General features: G+C 40.7%; 1 protein-coding gene across 1 annotated transcript in view; it reads left to right on the top strand.

Moving 5' to 3' along the window:
• Positions 1-22,651, top strand: part of DNAJC10 (DnaJ heat shock protein family (Hsp40) member C10) — a gene marked incomplete at both ends in the record, with an annotated part of 130,674 nt that extends 108,023 nt beyond the window's left edge. Inside the window, 2 exons of the mRNA XM_080689372.1 lie at positions 5,455-5,548; positions 22,488-22,651. Of these exons, the coding sequence (XP_080545498.1) occupies positions 5,455-5,548; positions 22,488-22,651 (258 nt within the window). The remainder of the gene's footprint in view (positions 1-5,454; positions 5,549-22,487) is intronic.
• Between the last annotated feature and the right edge of the window lie 1,888 nt (positions 22,652-24,539).

Raw genomic sequence — 24,539 nt, 5'->3', positions numbered from 1 at the left:
TGTGTGTGTACACACATACACAAACATACATATGTGCATATATATTTAGATATATATGACTAGAACAGCACATGTGGTAGAGCTGCTTCAAGTAAGCCAAACTATTCCCACCATCACAGACACCTAGACTGGTTGCAGAGGACTTGTGGTTCACTGATGGCTGGCTGAATGCCTTCTCCCTTAACAAATTTAGCAACCCTTTGGGTCAGTACCCTGGACAACTGGCCTTCTCACACCCTCCTCTCCACTCCCCATCCCTTGGAACCCAGCTACAATTCTGCTTATGTCTTCAGACAAAGACATCATTTTACTCTGCCTTTATTAATAGCAACAAGTGTTAGCAACTTTGTAGGCTAACTCATGTGGGGAGAAAAGGCAGAGGCCGGGTGTGGGCTTAAGCATTACTGTCACCTCATCAGGCCCTGTTTCCACTCTCTTTTCATGAAAACCAAAATAGACAATGGAAAAAAAACCCCACCAATTGCAATTTTCCAAATGGAAATGAAACACCACTTTGGGGATTTACTAGTGAAGTTTGTTTAGATAAAATAACAATCACACAGATCTCTATCTTTTGTGGCTTAATCGGCCTCCACTTGCTGCCAGATAACTTGATTTAGAGGTTTTTCTTTCAGCTTAAGTAATCAGATGGCATGTAGTTATAAGTAGTAAAACCTTCTTCTTTAAAAAAAAAAATTAAGGGTTAACCAATGTATTCAAGTTTCCATATTTTTATCTTGTTTGAATGAATTACCTTCATTTTCTCCTAACAGTGAAATTAGCCCCAAATCCAGAAAGTTATCCGGTTACCCCAGGAATAATTCCCACACTGCACTTCAGGGAAAATCACCAAAAGTCATGTGGTATTTATAAGGAACTTGAGTGCCAGCTTGTTTCGGTGCCCAGTAATAATAAAATGTTTTTAATATCTACTCTGTGTTCATGGTATGGTAAATGAGCAGAACACACAAGAGACTCACTGTGCTTGTCCCAGCAAAAGCACATCTGCTCTTTTGCTAATGACAGTCTAAATGGTTCTGGGAATGGACACCCACTGCAAAAACTACCTGCTGAGAAGTCCATAAAATCTTCAGTCTTGTCATAGGAGTTGTCAGCAAAACCCAAGGAGAACAAGAGTCAAAGGAAACACTGCAGATGTAATTTGGGGGCCAGCCCAAATCAAACACATAGTGCTGTGTTCCCTAAAACGTAGGTGTCCCTGGGTTATCAGTGTTATTAGACATGCAGTAAAATTCTCAGTGAATAAAAGGTAGACATTTTCCCCACAGACTTCTGATGCTCAAAACCTGAAGATAGCAAGAGAGGAGGTAGACAAATTTGCATGAGGAGATCTCACAGACCTTTTCTTTGCTTTCTTTTTTATTTTTTATTGATGCATTGTAGTGATCTCAACCTTTTTTTTTTTTTCTTTTTTGGTGGTACTGGGGTTCCTGGAAACCCTTCTACCTCCAGGCTACACTCCCAGATCCATTTTTATATTTTTATTTGGAAACAGGGTCTCTTAAGCCAGCACGTCTGGCTTCGAACTTGTGCGATCCTCCTATCTCCGCCTCCCAAGCGCGGGGATTACAAGCGTGTGCCACCACGCCCGGCAATCTCAAACTTTTCTAAGCTTCCTAGTGATCAATACCTTTCAAGGGCCCCTGCGAAACTAGACCAAAGGCCCAGTGGCAGGAAAGGGGAAAGATCCTAAAATCAAAACACGCTCTGTGGGAGGCTGTGGTGCCACACACCTGTGATCTCAGCACTTGGGAGGCTGAGACAGAAGAATAACAGGTTCAGGGACAGCCTTGGCAACTTAGTGAGAGCTTGTTTCAAAATAAAATAAAATAAGATAAAATAAAATAAAATAAAATAATAAAATAGGGCTGGGGTGTAGCTCGGAGGTAGGGCCCTCCTTAGGTTCAATCTCCAGGACCACGACATATGCGCACACACACGCACACACACTGTGGTAGTAAGGAAGCCAGGCAAGGAATATTATCCAGTTCACCTAAATGAGACAGTTTCTGGGCTCTGAATAGCAAATTCAATGCCTTGATATCACCTAAACATGTAAGCTTTGTGAAGAGTCTTTTTGGCTAAAGAACCCCAAGATGGGGAGTCTCAGCCCTAATACCCAAAGGCACCAGCAGAACTAGGGTAAAAGTCTTCATTAGACCTGGTAAGAGCAATGACGCAGGATACTGAGCCCCAGTCCCCCTTCTAAGAAACCACCAAAGGCCCTGCAAGCTCTAAGGGGATACACCTCTGCAACTTCTGGGGATCTGCTGAACACTCTGCCCCTGGCTTGAGAGTGTAGGGTACTATAGTGGCAGCTCTTAGGAGGCACCTCCCCCCCCACACACACACACACCTCATTCATGTGGTAAATCCATACTTCCATCGACTAGAAGATTGGAGGGAGAAAGATGGCACAGAATACAGTCTTTTAATTGACAAATTGAGGATTTAAATATCAAAAAGAGTCCCTAGGTTGGGGATACACCTCAGTGGTAGAGCACTTGCCTAGTATACACAAGTTCCTGGGTTCAATCCCCAGCATGGCAAAATAAATAAATAAATAAATAAATAAATAAATAAATATTAAAAAGATTAGAAGAAAAAAAGGAGGCCCTGTTAAGTAATTTATCTTGTGTGGATTATTTTCAAGTGGGCCAACTATACACAAGAAACTCACATTTAGTGCCCCTCTTCTCCCTTTTTGGGCAATTGTAACAAATAAAATTATAGCTCTGAACTAAGACAGCTAATAAAATAAAATAAAGAGAAAAAGAAAGAAAAATGGAAAGAACCCAACTCTGATAATATTGTTGAGCCAGTGAACTAACAAAACTGCCTTTTCTCAGTTCTCTTTGCCATATAATGTAATAAGCTGACTTAATTGTTGAAGAAAAAAATTATAGCTCTGAAGAGTGACAACATGGTAAATATAGAGATTTAAAATATACAACAAAGTCAGGCATGGTAGCATGTTTCTTTAATCCTAGTACTTAGGAGGCTGAGACAGGAGGATTGCAGGTTCACAGCCAGCCTCAGCTACTTAGCGAGGCCCTCAGCAACTTAGTGAGACCCTGTTTCAAAATAAAGAACTTAAGAAAAAAATAGGGTTGAAAGTATAGTTTGAAGGTAGAATGCCTCTGGGTTCAAGCTCCAGTACCACAAAAAATAAATAAGTAAATAAATAATCAAACAAACCTATAAGTTATAGTTAATAACTGAAAATATAGAGACATTTTAAAACTCATAAAAATAGTAATACCTGCTGAACTTTTAGAAGTGGTCAGATGATGTGTTCAGGACTCTCTGCACCATCTCTTGATTTTCTAGTAGTCCTGTTAAATAGGTAATGTTACTCCTGCTTTGTAGATAAGAAAGATTAAACCTGACAGATTTGGTGCTGGATGGATTTATGGCAGCTCCTGAGTTCACTGTCCTGACCAAGCAGTGATTGAACAGCCTCTTTTTCTTACCCTCTCCAAAGATAACAAGTGCATTTAGAGCCCCAGAAGTGTTTATCACCAAAGTACACATAGGGTGGGAATTACTTTCTTGGCACAAATTGTGAAAGTGAATGCTTGGGCTCTGAGTTCCCTCTATTTTTCTATTTTTCACTTCTTTTCCCCTTTGTTTTTGATGATTTACAATATTTGATGGTTTTATTACATTTTTCTTCCGTGTCTTTCCCAAATCATGTGCAGACCACCAAACGTAATTTCTGATTCAAACATTTTGTTTAACAGAAATGGGAACCAGGAAAAGAAATGACGTTTTGATGTTCTAACATCTTTTTAAGCCTGGACATTTTGCGCAACTAGAATCAATTATATATACAGCTTTGAGTCCTGCTAAAGTCATTTATATCTTACCATAAGCATTTATATGCACTCTTCACAAAAATGTTTCATCGTTGCTACTATTCTATCAAGTGACTAAAAATCTGGTCTTTCCACGAGTCCTCTGGGATGTGATATAAAGCTGAATTTGAATAAGCAATTTAAACTCTTCCTTTAGTCCCTGATATCTAGAAACTGATCAGCGGATACTGCTCTGAACTGGTGCTGAAAGGCTATTGCAATCAGCAAATTACATAGCATGTCACACTTGATCAATTTTTACCATATTAACAGTGATTACACGTTTCTCAAGTTTCATAGGGAAATCAAATAATTGACCACAGCTGGCAATATTTTATTTTACATGAAACACCACAGCTAGAGGAATTCCAGCCTAACCTTCAACAGGGCTTTAATTGACTGCAAACCTTCAGGGGCAATGTCTTACACTGGCTGATTTTTTCTCTTTTTGCATCTAAATAATTTCAAATACCCGTAAGAGTGCCATAGGCTTTGCTGAGGCCCACGGGGAGCTCAGGAGCCCAAGAAACTTTGCCCCAGTGTGAAAAATAAACCCTGACCATGCATAGGCATTTGCTTCTTGGTGATATTTTGAAACTCACTTGAGCCCCTCAAATTTTATAATCGCTTCAAATCATTAAGCAAGATAGTAACTTCAGAGAATTTGTTTGGAATACATTAATTCTTGCCACAGGATTTTTGTAAGCAAGAATGAAATAAAAATGAGACAAGCAAAACAAATAAAATCCTATTACTTAGGTTTATACCTCTTACTGTTGTCACCATATTTTACGTAAATCAATTAATTAAACACAGAAGTGTGGGGGAGATGAGTGTCGCAGGTTTCTTAATACCAAGTTTATTCATTCCATGGGCAGTTAATATGTCCTTGTAATAATGTGGGTATTAGAAAGAAATGTCAAATCCATTCTACTGGCATAATCCACAAAATATGAATCAGCATGTTGTATGACCTAGACTTTAATATTTTTAAAAAGAAGAGAAAGAAAAGCCGGAGGAAGCGTTTTCTAAGACATATATCCTTGACTTAGTAAAAATAGAGGCACAGAAGCAGAGAAGCCGATCTTATTACAGCTGCTTTTTACTGAACAGAACAAAGAATGCTGCTGTCTACAGTAAAGGCGCTTAAAATAACAAAAATAATCCTTAAAAATTAAATAGCTACAATATGCCATTCCCTAAATATTAAAATATAATTAAGAACCAGTTAGAATCTGCTGGATGAAAACTTTTTCACTTATAATAAATGTGTGTATGTACACACATGCATCTTACACTCCAGCCTTTTATGAATTGTCCATTTAGCCCTTCTGATATGACACAAAGTTGTGTATATCTTCATGAACACAGCAACATAAAAATTAATGTAAATGGTTTCAATTTTAAAGTGTAGGTTTAAAAATGTCTGTTTTGTGGGGAATGGCTTTTAAGTTAAACTGCTGTTTTTAGCAGACTTCAAACGTTTGCTTTCAGTATTTTCAAAATCTCACTTTGAAGAAAGCATTGACTGGCAGCTTTCGATATGCCTCCAGTTTCCTTCTGGTGGCCTTCCTAGGTTAACACAGACATGGCTGTCAGCAATGCTGTACACCAGGGATCCGCCTTCAGGGTACATCATCACTTGTACCCTTGGGAGTACATTCTTGCAAGTACATTATCTCGTGAATTATTTCAATAACATAACAAACTCAAATCCCGTCTGGGGCTTAGAACAGTTAGTAAATGTTTTAAAGTGGCAATGTTAAGCCAGACGTGGTGGCGCACGCTTGTAATCCCCGTGCTTGGGAGGCTGAGACAGGAGGATTACACAGGTTCGAAGCCAGCCTCAGCTACTTAGTGAGGCTCTCAGCAACTTAGTGAGACCCTGTTTCCAAATAAAATATAAAATAGGTCCGGGAGTATAGCCCGGAGGTAGAAAGCCCCTGGGTTCCACCCCAAGTACCACCAAAAATAAATTAAATAAATAAATAAATAAATAAATAAAAAGTGGCAATGTTAAAATTATAAGCTCTTAGGAATAAGAGAATAACTTCACACAGTTTTAAAGCCTGGTAACTGAGCCGGGCATGGTGGCGCACGCTTGTAATCCCCGCGCTAGGAAGGCTGAAACAGGAGGACCGCGCAGGTTCGAAGCCAGCCTCAGCTACTTAGTGAGGCTCTCAGCTACTTAGTGAGACCTGGTTCCAAATAAAATATAAAATGGGTCTGGGAGTATAGCCTGGAGGTAGAAAGCCTCTGGGTTCCACCCCCAGTACCACCAAAAAATAAATAAATAAATAAATAAATAAATAAATAAAACCTGGTAACTTAAGCTTACGTGACCTCGACACAAGTAATTGCCAGCAAATGCAGCCTGTATTTAATTTTATTATTTTATTTCATTTTATTTATTTTGCCCAGCATCGATGCCTGCAGTTCTTCCCTTCCACGGTTGTCACATCAAGCTGTTGTACTGGCAAAGTGTCTTTTGTACCATCCTGTGTGGGAATTGAGTAACCTTTTCACCATCACAATTAGCAATGACAAAGAGGTATGTATTCATTCAGTATAAATTCTTAGCATTAATAGTTGGCCCAGAACTGGTGAAGTTATTAGACTATTTCCTATCTGGTTCATTGTGTCTCCACCTGGGTAAAATAAGCTTGTAGCGAGGGTTCTCATGCTTAAGGCTAGGCACCAGTTTATAGGGCAAAAGGCAACAGCACCATTTAACTTTTACCCAAGTGTTTTTCCATTAATTGGGCCACACATTCTAACAAGCACCATTGCACACAGTTTGGGCCTGAGAAGATTTGCAAGCGTTTTGTGTGTCTTTTGTTAATTCCAACATACAGCTTACCCTTGATTTAGCAGACTTCAGTTATACAAGACCCTTCTTAATTGCTTTTCATGCATAGTTGAGAGAAACAGCAGGCAGCCTTTAAGTGAAGGTTCTGTGGCCTGAAATGGCAGCTTAAAGTGCCTCCTTTCCTGTGTTTATTGTTGACAATTCAATTAGCATGCCGAAGCAGCTGTGTGCTGCAGGAGGCAGGGGCAATCAGACTGCACATGCAACACATTTTATTAGCAGAGGAGCAAAATTAGCTCCAATGCATTTATCTAAAGCATTGACTAAAGAGCCCAACAGACAGGGAAATCTAGCTGCTTTTCCCCAATTTTAAATTGGGAAAAGTCACAAACTTAAGCTATTTTTTTTTTCCATTAGTGGCTAATGAAAAGTTATTCATTTTCTCACTCTTCCAACTTTAACAAAAGCCACGCTTGGCAACAATGTGATAAATACCTCACATCCCTTAAAGTTTTTCTTTTAATAAAAGGTGACTTTTTCTTAAAGAAAGGCACACAGAATCAGGAGCATGTAAGGATATTTTATGAATAACCCAGCCAGAGATGGTATTTTGGATAGCCACGAGCAGTACTGCATTGTTCTGTTGCTGGGGTAGGTTAAATGTCACTGGTGAGAGAAGCCCAGACAGACACTGTGATTCAGGGAGGTAGGCTGAGGGGAAGCATGGGGCCAGGAGAAGTTGCTGAGGTAGAATCTGGCTCTGCAGGCGCATCCTGAGGCAGCTCCTGGGCAGAAGGGCTACATCTGGTGGCAGGGCTGCCCTCTGGAGCTCTCTGTGTGCCACTGGTCCCTGGAGCCGGCTAGAGCCCAGAGACTAAGACTGATTCCCTAGAAGCTCAGCCCTGAGATGGGCTATAAAGGCCACGTTTGACTCTCAGATGTTTGACTTGTCCCCCAGATAAGTTTTCATACATGGTCTCGATGACCTAACAGGTGTTAATATTTCCTTTTAAATGACTTGGGTTTGACTTTGGAGAACACGGCTGGGAGACAGCTGCAGAGAGTTGGAGTTGGAGGCAGAGATGATGAAGGATGTAACCTCACAAGGTCATAGCTTGAGGTGGCTTCTTCCTGCCCTATTTAGTTTACATAACAATTGTACAAACAGGCAGAATTTGAAAGCTGCATTACTTTAATTTCCAACACTATTGGTAAAGGGTCCTGAATCATTTCATTTTAATCCTATATCTTTGCTTCTTTTCCTACCTTTCTCTAAAATGCTATTTTACTATTAATTTTTACTTATTTAAAGTTCTGGAGATTGAACCCTGGGGTGCTCTGGCTCTTTTTATTTTCAGACAGTATCTCACTAAATTGCCCAGGCTGGCCTCAAATTTGCCATCCTCCTGCCTCAGCCTTCTGAGCAGCTGGAATTACAAGTGTGCAAGAATCTGCCTCGCTTACTTTGTATTTCTTAGGGATTAACTCCCTAAGGCCAAGCAACCCCCAAGTCTTACTTTCACTCCTAAAGTTTTTCTATTAGCTTGCCTGTTGTGCTTGCATCTTTTATTGTGTTTTGCTACATTCCTCAGTCCTACCTTTTTTTTTTTCTCTGTATTACTTTTCTAGGCCTTACTGCTAGGCTTCAAAATAAATATTTCAGAAATTGTGTGAGAGAGGGAGTGGAACTCGGAAGTCCCACAGAGATGAGGTTCAAATAGATCACCAACTCTCATCAAAAAGTAGAGAGAAGCAGAAGAAAGGGGTTTTGAAATAAGATGCAAACTAATCCCTATGACCCCCACTGGCGTTAGCGCTGAGCCCCTCTGGCAGCTTTCACGCTGTGCAGTCACTGACCTCAGCCCCCACAGCGCTGGGACTTTGCAGCCTCATGAGCCTTCTTATTCCAAAGTTATCTCAATACCAGTAAGCATTCCAAAACACCAATGAAAACATTGTTTTAAAACGATACAAATTTTATTGCATTTGCAACTCTTGATTGTGTATACTGATCTACGTTGCTCAAAGCAAAAGTAAGATTTTTTTTTTAATACCAGCATAATAAATTGCTTCATTTCCCAGCCTTTGAAATGATATCTAATGCTAGAGATGCTACACACAAACATGGATCTTTTGGGATCCTATGCTCTAAGGTCTTACTTATTGTTGACACTTAAAACTTTCAGTTGGAATAGAAAAAGAGTCAGATTGGCCAATAATTCTCTTAGTTGCTTATTTGCAAAAATAAGCTTTTCACCATGGGCAAACGTGCCCTAACCGAAACCTCCTAAAGTCAAAGTCTTTACCCACAGACACTATGTTGGCTGCATCTCATACATGCTTTAAAAACCTGATCTCTTCATTGATTGGAATGATTCAGTGGTGGTTGTAAAGTTGTTTCTCAGAGACCACTAGGAAATGTAAACTAACTCAGATAACAAAGCTAAGGCCTGATTTATTAAGATGGTACTGTATACATATTTCACATACCCAGTTCATTCCTGCACACTCCAGTGGGATTAAATGGGGCAGAATGATGTCTAAACCCATAATCCTTCTTTATATCACCTTCAAAGAGATGTTTACATTGATAAATGTACACATATAAAGCCAGGTCCATTATGATATTAATAAATGTCCTCCTAGATGTTCCTAATACAATTTTTCATGATTACTGCAACCCCAGATAGTACTTCCTCCCACCTCCCGACATCTTTTGCTAAGAATCTTGCAGTTCCACTAAAAGTAACTCTTCCATTTAGCCTTCTACTTAATCTACTTTAAAGCCTTTGTCTTGTCTCAATTAGGCAATGAGAGGCCAATGGTAAGAACCAACATAGAAATTGTATATATTTTAGGAATATATTTGCCAAATATTTGTTGCTGATGCCTGCATTTTTACAGATAGTGTCGTTCTTATTTCAGACTCCTATATCCAACTGTCTACTCCACATTTTCCTACTAAAATCCCATTAAGTGTCACAAGTGCATCACAACCAAATCAGTATCCTTTTTTCATGTGGTACTGAGGAATGAACAAGGGGCATTATACCTCTCAGTTACACCCCTAGCCCTTTTTATTTTTTTATATTGAGATGGAGTCATGCTAAGGTACTGAGGGTCCCACTAAGTTGCTGAGGCTACCCTCAAATCATAATTCTCCCATCTCAGTCTCCCAACTACTGGGATTACAGACTTGTGCTACCACACCCAGACAAATCAAAATTCTCTAATCCACCCACCCACCTACCCACTTTCTCTCTTCTCCTCAGCCTTTCTCCAGATAGTGGTAGTGCTGCCATGATCAGCCCAGTCAAGTTGAAGACAGAAAATAATTCAAATGGTCTTTGACTCTTTTCCCAACTGCCTATATCCATGACACCAGCTAGTCCTATGATCAAAATCTAATCTGTATCTTAAATCTGCCCACTTTCCTTTATGGCCACTGTTAGCAGCGTAATCCAAGCCCCTTGGATTCATCATCTCTCACCTGGGATATCCCAACAGTCTCCATTCTCTAATCAGACCCTAACCCCGTATCTGTTCTTCCTGTAGAGTCTAGAAAATCTTTTATTTATTTAAATAGTTAGTTAGTTAGTTTGGTACTGGGGGTTAAGCTCAGGGGCATTCAACTCCTGAGTTGCACTCCCAGCCCTATTTTATTTTTTTATACTGGGATCACAGGCCACCGCACTTGGCTTAGGTGGTCTTTTAAAACTATAAGTCTAAGCCAGGTGTAGTAACACATGCCTGTAATCCCAGTACTTAATGTTAGGGTCCGAGAGTCACCCCCTTACCCAAATAACGAAGGACACACCAAGGTTGCAACTCACAAGCAGAGTTTATAGTGCTGCAGCTCTTACTGGCACGCCAGTGGTCGAAACTCCTTCACTAGCTTGACTGTCAGTAGAGGAATTGCCCAGCAGCTACCAGAGGGAGCCTCTGGCCGAGCTAGCGTTCAGCCTCAGTAGACATCAAGGAAAGTGGTTGGAGCTCGACCCCGAGCACACTTCAGGCTCTATATTTATAGCCCCTGGAGGGGTGGCTACACACGTCACAGCCCGCCAAATAGTAGGATACAACCAATCAGATAAAAAGGTAAACAAGTACAACCAATAATTTCAAAAGAAAGCACACACGCACTTGAATTACAGCAAATAGTCTTAAAGGACAGCCTTTCTACGTCACTGCCCGCCAAGGAGTGACTTTCTCTTTCATGCTTGGTTACTATGGTAACCTTCAGCTCGGCCCTTGAGTACCAGGTGTTTTCTTTAGATAAGGTTTGTGGCGAGCTTGGGACTCACTTCCAAGAAAAATAGCTTCATATAGCTTCACTCTCTAAACTACTTTATACTGTTTTAAAATATTTCAAACTTTAGTAATATCCTTAAAATAATTTCTAACAGTAACTTAGGTTTTAAAATAAAACAACTTTTAACATTAAGGTAGCTGGGATATAAGCAAGCAGTTTCACAGAAGCCAGGACTCAGGCAGTTATCATAAGCAGGAACTTATAAGTTGTACTTTATATTGGCAAGTGGGGTTACCGAAGCAGAAAAACAACTTTTAACATTAAGGTAGCTGGGATATAAGCAAGCAGTTTCACAGAAGCCAGGACTCAGGCAGTTATCATAAGCAGGAACTTATAAGTTGTACTTTATATTGGCAAGTGGGGTTACCAAAGCAGAGACTCGCAGTTTTAATTTTATCAGGAGAGGGAAATGTTTCCTCACAGCACTCTTACATGTTTTGTTACTTTCTTACTTCTACAATGGTCCTACTTTAATCCTGCTTTCTTATTTCTCTTCCTGCATTCCTTCATTAAGAGGTTGAGACAGGAAGATATCAGGTTTGAGGTCAATTTAGTAAGGTCCTCAGCAACTTAGTGAGACCATGTTTCCAAATATAAAATAAAATAGGGTTGGAGGTGTGACTTGGAGGTAAAATGCCTCTGGGTTCAATCCCCAGCACCACAAAAACAAAATACATAGGCACACATATACATACATATATATGCATATACAAATATGTATATCTGAATATGTTATTCCCCTGCTGAGAACATCATAATGGTTTCTTATATCAATTTTGTACTCCATAACAGGGCTCCAGTCGCCCTGTGTATTGCCCCTGCTGATTTCTCCAAAGTGTGTTCTACCTCTCTTTTCATTCCCCATCTATTCCATCCACACTTCCTCCAATTGACTAGGCAGTTGCCAGCTTTAGAATTTTCAAGCGGCCTTCAGCCCACCTGGACCATTGTCACCACAAAAGGAAAGAACAGATCCTTCTTGTCCTGTTGAAATCAACTGAACTGTGTTTTCCTCAGAGAAGTCTTACCTAACCTCCAAGTGTGAATTCAGATTTTGTAAGCCCTGAAGCTTATACAATTTGAGAGAAATATTTTTATGAGAACACACACACACACACACACACACACACACACACACACACACACTTTTAACTCAGGATTGAGCCAAAGGGAGTTCTATCCGTGTGCTATTCCTACAGCCCTTTTTATTTATTTATTTATTTACTTATTTTATTTTATTTTATTTTGGTGGTACTAGGGTTCCTAGAAACCCTTCTACCTCCAGGGTATACTCCCAGACCTATTTTTATATTTTTATTTGGAAACAGGATCTCTAAAGCCAGCGCGGCTGGCTTCAAACCTGTGCGATCCTCCTATCTCCACCTCCCAAGCGCGGGGATTACATGTGTGCGCCATCACGCCTGGTTTTATTTTTTATTTTAAAGTAGGGTCTTGCTAATTTGCAGAGGGCCTCGCTAAGTTCCTGAGGCTTCCTCCAACCTGCGATCTCCTGTCTCAGCCTACCAAGCACCCCCACTTACAGGGGTACAGCACCACATGCAACTATGAGAAAAATAGTTTTTAATCTTAAATTTGCAAATTGCACAAAAAACATGATCATGGGATTACTCAGGCCTTGGAAGCGGCCAGCACAAATGAAAGGCCCTCCAGCTGAGCCCCAGGAACTTCACAGTGATCCTATCTTTGTGACTCCCTTTGTTAAGCAGGTTCTCCTCCACCTCCCTCTCGGTCTCTGCTCCCACACTGACCCCTCTTGGCACTTCTCACTGTGTGGCACTTGTGAGTGGTCTGTCTCTCCTGTAGGTTCCAGCAGGGCAAGTACTCCAAGTCAGCCAACCACAGCATCCGGCGCAGTAGCTTTCGGGAAGTATAGTGAGGTATCCTTTGAGATCAGCAGAGCTAGATAAATGCGGAAGACCATTTTTACTTTATTTTGTTATTTTGTGGTACTAGAGATTGAACCCAGGGACGTTGTACCTCTGAGCCATATCCCCACCTCCTTTTCTTTTTTATATTTTTGTTTGTTTGTTTGTTTGCAATACTGGGGATTGAACCTAGAGCCTTCTACCTCTGAGCTACACCCCTAGCCCAATTTTTTTTTATTCTTTATTTGGAAAAAGGGTCTCACTAAGTTGCAGAGGGCCTCCCTAAGTTGCTGAGGCTGGCTGCGAACCTGAGATCCTCCTGTCTCAGCCTCCCAAGTACTAGTCTTACAAGCATGGGCCACCACACCTGGATAATAATTTGGGTTGAAACAAGTCTCACTATGTTGCTGAGACTGGCCTTGAACCAGGGATCCTCCTGTCTCAGCTTCCCAAGTACTGGGATTACATGCATGCACCAACACTTCTGATAAGAACCATTTAAAATTTTTAAATATGTATATCATTAAAGCAGCCTTGCTCTCCCTTTTATTTTTCCCATGGTAGGCAGCAGCCGACAGCAAATATATTTCCTGACACAGAGGAAACAATTATTATGCCTTCTCTATCTTCTCCAAGCCTCAGGGATTCTTATAGCCAAAACCTATTTCTAAGACAAAAGAGCAGTTGCCCAAAAGGGCTGGGACTGGTTTCCTGGCTCAAAATCACCATCCTCTCTGTTTCAGAAGAGCTCTGCTTCCTCATGGCCCATGGCTGTTGAAGAAGCCAGACTGGGGCCAGCATGCCCGCATCCTCGGTGGAGCCTTGAACTCTCCTCTGCTTGGGCCTACCCCTTCTGGATACATCAGTGCCCCTGTGAACTCATGTATTCACATTTTTGTAAGTCAGCCTGGTCTCCTGGCTGCAAGACATCTTCCACGCGCTGAGCTATGGCTGTAGTTTTTCTATCACTACTCTAAGGAGGGCTTTTGCCTGTGCCTAGGAGCTAACCTGGGCTGCATCCTGAGCATGCAGGGAGCTGGGGAAGGGTTGTACATTTTCTCTCCTATGTGGAAGCTAGAGAGAAATTAGGGGAAAGGGGGACTACAGATCAGTGAGGAGATATTTTAGTAAAATAGTGGAAGGGGTTTAAAGGAGAGAAATGGGGGAGGAGGAAAGAGACTTGAAGGAAACAGTTAAATTAATGCCATGTGCAGGACATGGTGCCACACACTTTTAATCCTAGTATTTGGGAGGCTGAGACAGGAGGATTGCAGGTTCTCTGCCAGCCTCATGTACTTATTGAGGCCCTTCATGATTTTGTGAGATCCTGCTTCAAAATAACAAATAAAAGATTCTCTCTTTTTTTTTTTGGTGGTGGTACTGGGGTTCCTGGAAACCCTTCTACCTCCGGGCTACACTCCCAGACCTATTTTATACTTTTTATTTGGAAACAGGGTCTCTTAAGCCAGCGCAGCTCGCTTTGAACCTGCACGATCCTCCTGTCTCTGCCTCCCAAGCACGGGGATTACAAGCGTGCGCCACTGCTCCTGGCAAGATTCTTTATTTTTGATAAAGATGAGGGTGTAGCATAGAGGTTGCTTGTCCCTGGGTTCGATACCCAGGTCCACAAAATAATAATAATAATAATAATAATAATAATAATAATAATATACCATGTACCTATATGAAATTATCAATTCCAATATCATTAACATGTATGGGGAGAGGAAAGTGGGGTGGGGATCCAGAGGGAAATACTCCAAGTGTTGTATTCATGTGTCTACCACGCTGAACCTCATTATGATGTATAATTGCAGTGTACCGATAAACATATATTAGAGTTTTAAACAGAAAGTTTGGACTTAACATTTTACTAGGATTTACTAAGATGATTGTCAACCTAAAGTTTGAAATACTTTAAAATGTGATTATTTAAGAGTAATGTGTTGAGCTGGGCGTGGTGGCTCATGTTTGTAATCCCAGCATTAGGGAGGCTGAGACAAGAGGACTTGGCTAGAGGACAGCTTCAGCTACTTAGTGAGGCCCTTTGCAACTCAGTGAGATCCTGTTTCAAAATTAAGAATAAAAAAATAGGGCTGGGAGTGTAGCTTGAGGGTAGAATCCCCCTGGGTTCTATTCCTAGTATCAAAAAAAAAAAAAAAAGAGTTAAGTGTTGGCCAGGAGTGATAGCACACTCCTATAATCCCAGTACTTGGGAGATTGAGACAGAAGGATGACAGGTTCGAGGCCAGCCTCAGGAACTTTAGCAAGATTGTCAGCAACTTAGCAAGATCCTGTTTTAAAATAAAAAATAATTAGGGGGAGATAGAATGTCCCTGAGTTCAATCCCCAGTAACACACACACACACACACACACACACACACACACAAAATGTTGAGCAAGTACTTGAAAAAATAAACTTCATAATTGTAGCTAAATATTTTTGTCATTTGACATTTTTGTGCTAAAACCTGCAGTGCAAATTTCTAATAGCAGAAATTTTATTTAGATAGTTCCTAGGACTAACTACAATTGGAGATCATTAAAGGTCTTGCAGTATACTCTTTTTGAGTAGGATAAACTACTCTCTTATATGGATTGTGTTCATTTTTACCTGGGATAGATAAAAAATTAGTGGAGTTTCAGATTCATAATGCCACAAAAATCTCATTTGACTTCTACTGAAAATTTTTTCAAAGTCCTAAAAAGAGGCTGCACAAATTAAAAAATGAACTCAAGTTCTTTTACTTTTATATGAACAAGCTTTATTCCATTTGTGGAGTGGCTCAGGATCTATACCATTCGTTTATTTGTGACAGGTTAAAGAGTGAGCTGAAATGTATATTTTATGGTTAAATTAGCCTGAGCTAGGTTAATTGTGGTAGCAATTGAACCTCAATCCTATCTCTCAAAGATTGAGCCTCAGTAGGACCATATTCGACTCTAAGCCACAGTATATCAAACACAAACTTCTGATTGGGAGCAGTTTCAGAATCAATTTACATTCAAATAAAAAGGCACTCCAGTGAGAGCACATTAAGATGTTTAAATTATGGGGCATGTGGGATTCATCAAGCTAGAAAAGCAGTTGTAAATCAAGCTCATGGTGAATGGGTTAAACACACAAGAGGGGGTTTAGTGCTCAAGCAACACTCCCTAAGATATTTTTTTTAGTTTTAGCAACTTAAATAAAAAAATTTTAAGAAAACAGCAAAGAATGAAAAAAGTTTTTTTTTTAATTACAGCTACTAACTATATTTATAACTTTCCACTAACCCTGGCACTCCAGCTTTAAAAATAACTGATGATGAGCACTGGGACCACATTTTAATACATCAAACTAGAATGAACAGGAGGGAGAACAAGATTAAAATGAGAGCAAACATTCAAAACAGAATTGCCCTTTGTCCTTGTTTTATAGATTCTATAATCTAGTATCACATGTGGATTTTCCCTAGTAGAATATACTATGCCACTTCTTACCTTCAGGTCCTGGTGTCAAGCCTTACAAGAAAATAGGTGTCGAGTGGGTGTGTGTGAGCCAGGTGGGCACCTTCTGTCTGGACGTGAGCACATATTCCTGCGGAACTCTATTCCTAAGACTGTGCCTTTGCAGAAACTAGATGACTGTGTGTGGCCAGTGGGTTCTGTAATACTTGTTCAAGTGGTAAGGGCTAACATCCCCCTTTTTTGTCCTTTTCTCCATTCAATCTCCTTGTTCCTGATCTAGGCACCAGGAAGCTTCTAGGTCTTCATTCAACCCAGTTACCTAATAAGCTAACAGATACTAAGTAAATGGTGATTTGATATACTTAAAAAGATCTTTGTCTTGCCGGGTGTGGTGGCGCACGCTTGTAATCCCCGCACTTGGGAGGCGGAGACAGGAGGATCACACAAGACCCTGTTTCTAAATAAAAATATATTAAAAAAAAATAGGTCTGGGAGTGTAGCCCGGAGGTAGAAGGGCTTCCAGAAACCCCAGTATCACCCCACACACACACACACAGACCTTTGTCTTAAGCAAATTTGTAAAATGAACAATGTTTGACCCAAAAGACTTGCTGAGCATGATGGCATACCCTATAATCCCAGTACTTGGAAGACTAAGACAAAAAGATCATGGGTTCAAGGACAGCCTCAGCAACTTAGTGAAGACCTCAGCAACTTACTGAGATCCTGCTTCAAAGTAATAAAATAGGGCTGGGGGCATAACTCAGAGTTAGAATACCAGTGAGTTCAATCCCCAGTACCACAAAATAAGAAATAAATAAATAAGGCTAAGTCTTGAATGGTAAGACTTCAGGAAAAGACCTACTTCAGCAAGAGCCTTAAGCTATTTTCAGTAATAAAGTTTTTATGCCACCAAACCCACCAATTTCATGAAGTCCAAAGGATAAAATAATCCACAAAGTAAGCATTTGATTAGGCCCACAAGGGTAGGCGAGCTCCAGGTCATCCTCCACACTCAGCCTGGTTTTGTAAAGTTTTACCGGAACACAGCCATGCTCCTCATTCACACATCTCTCCTCAATACCTGTTTTTGAGCCTCAGTGGTAGAGCTGGGTAGTTGCAAGAGATTGTATGGCTCACAAAACCTTAAATATTTACTGCGGGACCTTTGTGGGGGAATTTTCCAACCCCTGGCTCAGGCTGCTCCTTTTCAGCTGGTTCTTTGCCGCCATCTGTTTTTCCAGAACGGACAGTCCAAGCCCTTCAGGGGTCAGCCTCATTTCCCAGTTCTAGCCAGAGCTCATGTGTTGTGAGAAGCCTGGTGTAAGCCTGGAATGCAGAGCCTGCACTTTCCGAGCATAAACACTTTGTCTCAGTATACTTTTAATACCTCTGCAACTCCCTAGGAAATGAAAAACATCAAGAAGCTCCTCAGACAGAAATTCAGCTCTGAGGGAGAAAGTGTGCCTTCCCACGTGGTCTCTCCAGGCTGACCTTAACTACAAACAATACTCTTTTGAGGAAGCCAGATTTTTACAAATAAAATTCCAAGAGAATTGTTTTAGTTGCTTTGCTCTCTTATGTGAAATCACCTATTACAGTGGATAATAGTAAAGTATAAAAACATATTCCACTTACATGTTCAATGGTTAAGTAAATGAACCCCGAAGCTGACACTTCTATGGGAATAACCAACATGAAGTACTGACTTCCTATAGGTTTTCTGTATTTAAAATGGTTAGAAAAATCTTGTTTCAATAAGTCACAGTATTTGGATTTAATGGAATAAAACAACAATCTGTATCGGTAATGTACATATTTGTGGAATTGAATGCTATGTGTTTTTTCTGTAATACCATCTTGTTAAAATTGAATGAATGCCAGGTACAGTGGCACACACCTGTAATCCCAGTACTTGGAAAGCTGAAACAGGAGGATGTCAAGTTCAACGACAGCCTCAGCAATGTAGCTGAGACTCTCAGGCAACCTAGAGAAAGCCTATTTCAAAACAAAAAATTTTAAAAGGGGTGGGGGTGTGTCCCAGAGGTAGAATGCCCCTGGGTTCAATCCCCAGTACCAAAATAAAATTGAGTGAGTTATTAATCCAGTTTCCTGATACTGTTATTTTCTTCCTTCCTTTTTTTTTTCTTGGTACTTGGAGATTGAATTCAGGGACATTCTACCTCTGAGCTACATCTCCAGACCAATTTATTTTTTTATTTTGAAACAAGGTCTCTCTGAGTTTCTGAAGTCTTATTAAACTTCTGAGGCTGGCCTCAAAGCTTCAATCCTCCAGTCTCCCAAGTACAGTCTTCCTCCTTTCTAAGCATGCCTGCCTTGCTGAAGATAAAGGGAACACTTCACTTTTCACCTTGGGGATGAGTTAAGAGGATTTTTTAAATCTGGCCTCTCAAAGATGGAGGAAAGAGCTGGGTGTGGTGGCGCATGCTTGTAATCCCTGTGCTTGGGAGGCTTGTACAGGAGGATTGTACAGGTTCAAAGCCAGCCTCAGCTACTTAGTAAGGCTCTCAGCAACTTAGTGAGACCCTGTTTCCAAATAAAGTATAAAATAGGTCTGGGAATATAGCCCGGAGGTGGAAAGTCCCTGGGTTTCACTCCCAGTACCACGAAAGAGAGAAAGAGAGAAAGAGAGAAAGAAAGAAAGAAGGAAAGAAAGAAAGAAAGAAAGAAGATGGAGGAAAGAGAAGAGGGCAGGGAGTAGATCTTTTGGAGGCTGTGTTTTCTTCTCAGTGTGGTAAGCATCTACTACAGCCCTGTCGGGGAACCCTGTGCCTGCAGACAGAATTTGGGAGGAACAGGTGGAATGATTCAGATACTTACTCAGCATCCACCCTGCTCTAGGCTCTCTCAACAGGCCCTGCCCTGCTCATCTCTCTTTCTTTTGAAACTGGAGAGGAGGCTATGGAGCCAGTCAGTAGCAAAGTGGGAATTTGAATCCAAGAATTTCAATGCCGAAGACCTTTTCAAGGTGTGGTAAGAGGGCCTTGATGACTGATTGTTTCAAACCGCCATCCCCAAAGGAAAAGGAGCATGGCACCTGTATTTTCACGTGTTGTGTGGCCAGGGCAGCTCAGGATGAGGCTGCCTGAGTTAAAGGCCTAAATGAAATCGAGAAGAGCTTCATGATGTCCATCAATGGACTTAAATAATATTAATTTCTTCTGCTTGCTTAATGCTTGATCTCCAAGAAATTCTGCCTATACTTGCTGCAGGCATGTTTAATTTAACTAGCCAAGTAATACGAGGAGTAGAACAGGTATAATTGATCAGCTGAGAAAGAAATGAATGTGCAGACGGGACAACATGGTCTTTGTGGGTATAATATTTTCCGAGCTTCGTGGTTCTCTTTAAAGCTTTGCTCTATCACTCAAGTTACAGGTCACAGGGAACGCTTTTCAATGAGGATTTTGTTTGTTTTGATTTCTGTATTGAGTTAATATTACTCATCTCAAATTCTGCTCTTCAGCGTTAGTATGGGATATCATGAGCCAAAACCATGATTGCACCTAAATTATCAAAATCATGTAGAAATAAAGACATTAGAGTAAATCTAATCAGCATTATTCACTTTGTTATTCAGTATAATTAAGAAGTACTCTGTTCCCTGTTACAGACTATTTAACATCTCAGAACTATTCTTTGCTTCATACCTTACTCCAGGCCCACCCTGCTGATGCCCAAGTCCAACCCTAACAGTTCTATCATCAGTCCCAGTTTATGACACTAAGATGGGCGGCGGCCCTTTGGAAGCATTGCTTCAGTACCGCTCTGAAATGAATGGCATCAGCCCTTCCCCAGCCCTGTGGTTAGAGGAACATTCTGTTCTGCATTATCTTTTATTTCGGCATCAGCCTCTTCAACAATCCACATGTCTTTTTCTTTCGGACAAATGTCCCTAAGCACATCGTATCATCTTCCTCATGGGCCAACAATTTGAGTTCTCAATGCCCACCAAAGTAGAAACATAATGATGCTTGCATTTTACTCAAGGAAAAACGTCTTTAGTTGTCTTGCAACAATATGTTGAATCTCTGTCATAATAAAAACATTTAGTGAAAGAAAAACAAGGGGAGTTAGGGCATATGAAATTGTTTCCTTTCTAGATTAGGTAGGGTGAAGGACTCTAGCAGTGGTGGGAGGGATAAAGAATGATTTAAAAATGAGAAATGAAGCCGGGCATGGTGGCGCACACTTGTAATCCCAGCATTCGGGAGGCTGACTCTGGAGGATCGTGGTTCGCAGACAGCCTCAGCTACTTAGTGAGGCCCTCTGCAACTCAGTCAGACCCGGTTTCAAAATAAAGAATAAAAATTAGGTCAAATGCCCCTGGGTTCCATTCCCAAACTCGCAAAAATTAAAAAAAAATAATAATAATAATAATAATAATAATAATAATAATAATAAAGCTGGGTGTGCTGCTCGGAGATTGAATGCCCCTGGGTTCCATCCCCAGCACCGTAAAAAGAATAAAAATGAGAAATGAGAGTTCCCCGGGGAAAGTTGCCATTCTGCTTTATTTCTAGTAGCTAGAAACCCCCCTTTTTTCTGTACCAGGGATTGAACTCAGGGGCATTCTACCTCTGCCCTTTTATAGATTTTTTATTTTATTTTGAAACAGAGTCTTATCAGGTTGCTGAGGCTGGTTGTAAACTTGTAATCCTCTTGCCTCATGTTCTCAAGTACTGGGATTATAGCTATGCACCACCACACCCAACATAATCATCAACTTTTAATTTCAACTTTTCTCTAGGCCTTATTGAATACAACTCACTTCCTACTTTTCTCTAAATTCAAGGAAAAACAGAAATTAGAAAATACCACTTTTCTATTGACAATCACATATCTTTAAACTATCGATGTCAAAAGAATCACTCTGTTCATCTGACAATCCCATACTGGAATAATTCGATTGACACTTTGATTTCTTTAGGGGAGAGCAACTGAAGAGGAGAAGTGACAGTATTTGAGGCTAATGGTTGGCACTGTATCATGTAGACTTTCTAACACACAGTCAGCAGAGCTTGGTTTGAGAAATAGTAGGTGCTATATGACTTGTATTGTACTTTTTTATACTAGAATGCATTTTTTTTTCTTGTACTGGGGTTCCTGGAAGCCCTTCTACCTCCGGGCTACACTCCCAGACCTATTTTTACATTTTTCTATTTGGAAACAGGGTCTCCTAAGCCAGCGCATGCGCCTGGCTTTGAACCTGCACAATCCTCCTGTCTCTGCCTCCCAAGCGTGGGGATTACAAGCGTGCGCCACCACGCCCGGCAGCTAGAATGCATTTTTTAAATTTAGGTGTGTGTGTGTGTTGTTGAGAATTGAACCTAGGGCCTTGAGCATGCAAGACAAGTGTTCTACCACTGAGCTATATCCCCATGTCTCTGCATTTGCCTTATTAGAAATTGCAATAATGGAAAACATATAACTTGGGAAATAAGATTGAGAGTCCAAGGCCTAACTCTACTACCTATATTTCTCTGAAGTCCTGAATCCTCAATTTTCATCTATAAAATGGGAATAATGATATCTATATTACAAACTTTTAAGGAATGAACACATGTGCAAATGTTTTTGGTAAAGTATCAGCCACTATTAGATGTTATAACCCCAAGAAATCATCAAATATATATTGTTTTGTTAATACTAATATGTCAGGAAACCATACTTTTAAATTCTATAAGCTGGATTTCAGGAATATTGGAAATCTCTGCTTTATTTTTACCATCTTCTTCAATGCTAGTGTATGTAAAAGTGCTAAAATTCAGCTGAACATTGTGGCACATGCCTGAAACCTCAGTATTTGGGAGTTTGAGATAGAAGGATCATAGGTTCGAAGACAGCCTCAGCAACTTAGCAAGACCTTTTTTCAAAATTTAAAAAAAAAAAAAAAAAAAAAGGGCTCAGGTTATGGCTTGGAGGTAGAATGTTCCTGGGTTCAAACCAAGGACCAACCAAAAAAAAAAAAAAAAGTTAAAATACATAGAACTGAATATCATTCTTAAAGTGCTTTTTTAAAAACATTTTTACTTGTTGAAATGTCATAGCAAATAATTTCTTGGAGAGGGCAGGAAGTAGTGCTATTTACTCACAGTGATTGTAACTTTTGTATTTGCCTTCTTAATAGATAACAGATGTGGAAAGATGGGCTCGTCCCACCCCAGCCCCCCAAAAAATGCTCAGTGCAGCCATGGCCTCGAATCAGATTACACTGCCCGTGACAGTGAGACACTCATGCGTCCATGGAAAACCGGGCCCAAGTCTGTCCTTGATTTCTACGAGCTGACTTAGCATTCACTCTTAGTAGCTTATTTCATGATTTGTTAGCTGGCTACAAAACTTGAAATCCTGAGGGTGAACAGAATGTTCTAAAGACATGTTTGATTGATTTTATAGATCTCCAGTTTACTGACAAGGATGCATGTATATTAAATTTTTTGTAGCCAGGCATGGTGGCGCATGCTTGTCATCCCAGATTTGGGAGGCTGAGACAGGAGGCCAGCCTCAACTACTTAGTGAGGCCCTCTGCAACTTAGTGAGACCCTGTTTCAAAAAAAAAAAATTGGTAGCTTTCAAAGTTAGCACTTGGCCGGGCGTGGTGGCGCACGCTTGAAATCCCCGCGCTTGGGAGGCAGAGACAGGAGGATCGCGCAGGTTCGAAGCCAGCCACGAGTGCTGGCTTAGGAGACCCTGTTTCCATATAAAAATGTAAAAATAGGTCTGGGAGTGTAGCCTGGAGGTAGAAGGGCTTCCAGGAACCCCAGTACCACCAAACAACAACAACAAAAATAAATAAATAAAAATAAAAAAATAAACAAAGTTAGTACTTGCAAGAAAGGCCTGCAGAGAAGCACTAAGGAGATGTGTTTGCACCATGGCAACTACAGAGGAGGCATGGTTTTGCTGTCATGGTAAAATCAGGCCAACCCCAAAAGATAGCTGCACATAGTTTACTACTGAAGATACTGCATTTCTCAAATTCGAAAACCACATGGACTTTATTCATAGACCTTATCACATTAGACAGTTAACTGACAGAAGCCTCATATAGATGAACAAAATCAAACATCACCAGTATGGATCATTAAAATGGGAGGTGGCAGCTAGGTGTGGTGTCGCACACTACTTGTAATCCCAGTATTTGGGAGGCTGAGACAGAAGGATCGCTGGTTTGAGGCCAGGTTCAACAACTCAGTGAGACCCTGTTTCAAAATAAAAAATAAAAGAGGGCTTGGAGGTATAGCTCAAAGGTTCAACCCCTAGTAACACACACACACACACACACACACACACACACACACACACACACACACACACACTTACTATGCTTGGGAAGAGTTGATGACGTTTAAAATAGCAGTTTCTTTAAGTGTCCTTCCTACAGTCAATTCTTGCCCCTCTTTACAGGTTAATGTGCAAACAGGATGGGGCGGAAGCACACCTCTGCCCTCAAAGCCCAAATTGAAGCATAAACACCAGCAAGAGAGAGAGATTCTGGGGTGCAGTCCCTGCGGCAGTACTTCATCACTACCGACGACACCCAAACTCACCTTTGTGAAACCCATGGTGACAGCATTCAGAAAAAGATGCCCTAGCCAGGTGTGCTGGCACACACCTGGAATCTCAGAGATTTAGCAACCATCTCAGCAATCTAACAAGACCTTGTTTCAAAACAAAGAATAAAAAAGGGCTGGGGGTGTAGCTTGGAGATTGAATGCCTCTAAGTTAAATCCCCAGTACAAAGAAGGAAGAAAGGAAGGAAGGAAGGAGGAGAGGGAGGGAAGAGGGGATGGACTTGCAACAGCAAATATAGTCCAAAAGCAGACAGCAAAATTGCTAGAAAGCAACCCTGTGGTAGCCCCAAAGTGCACAGTCCTCCTATAAGCAAAGATGGGAACTTCTCTGGGACTGGGGAAGTGGTTGGTGTTTGGGAGCTATGAGAAAAAGGTGGCAATGTTCTATTGTTTCTGAGAGAATTGAGATGATGGTTTAACAATTTTGGAAACTGTTCAAGTATGAATTTTGACCTTTCTGATTGTCCTTATAGAAAGAAACGCATCGCCATTTGCTTCAGAAGTGTTTTATTTTCAGCACACCATAGCTTAGAAATTGGTTCTAGTAATATCACATATGTAAATTGCAGGCAATGAGACTTCCAAGTGATGGACACACGCTCTGA

Source organism: Muscardinus avellanarius (genome assembly GCF_963383645.1).
Source record: "Muscardinus avellanarius genome assembly, chromosome: 2".
Lineage (NCBI taxonomy): Eukaryota > Metazoa > Chordata > Mammalia > Rodentia > Gliridae > Muscardinus > Muscardinus avellanarius.
The sequence above is the reverse complement of the archived record's forward strand: the minus strand, read 5'-3'. Positions and strand labels throughout refer to the sequence as shown.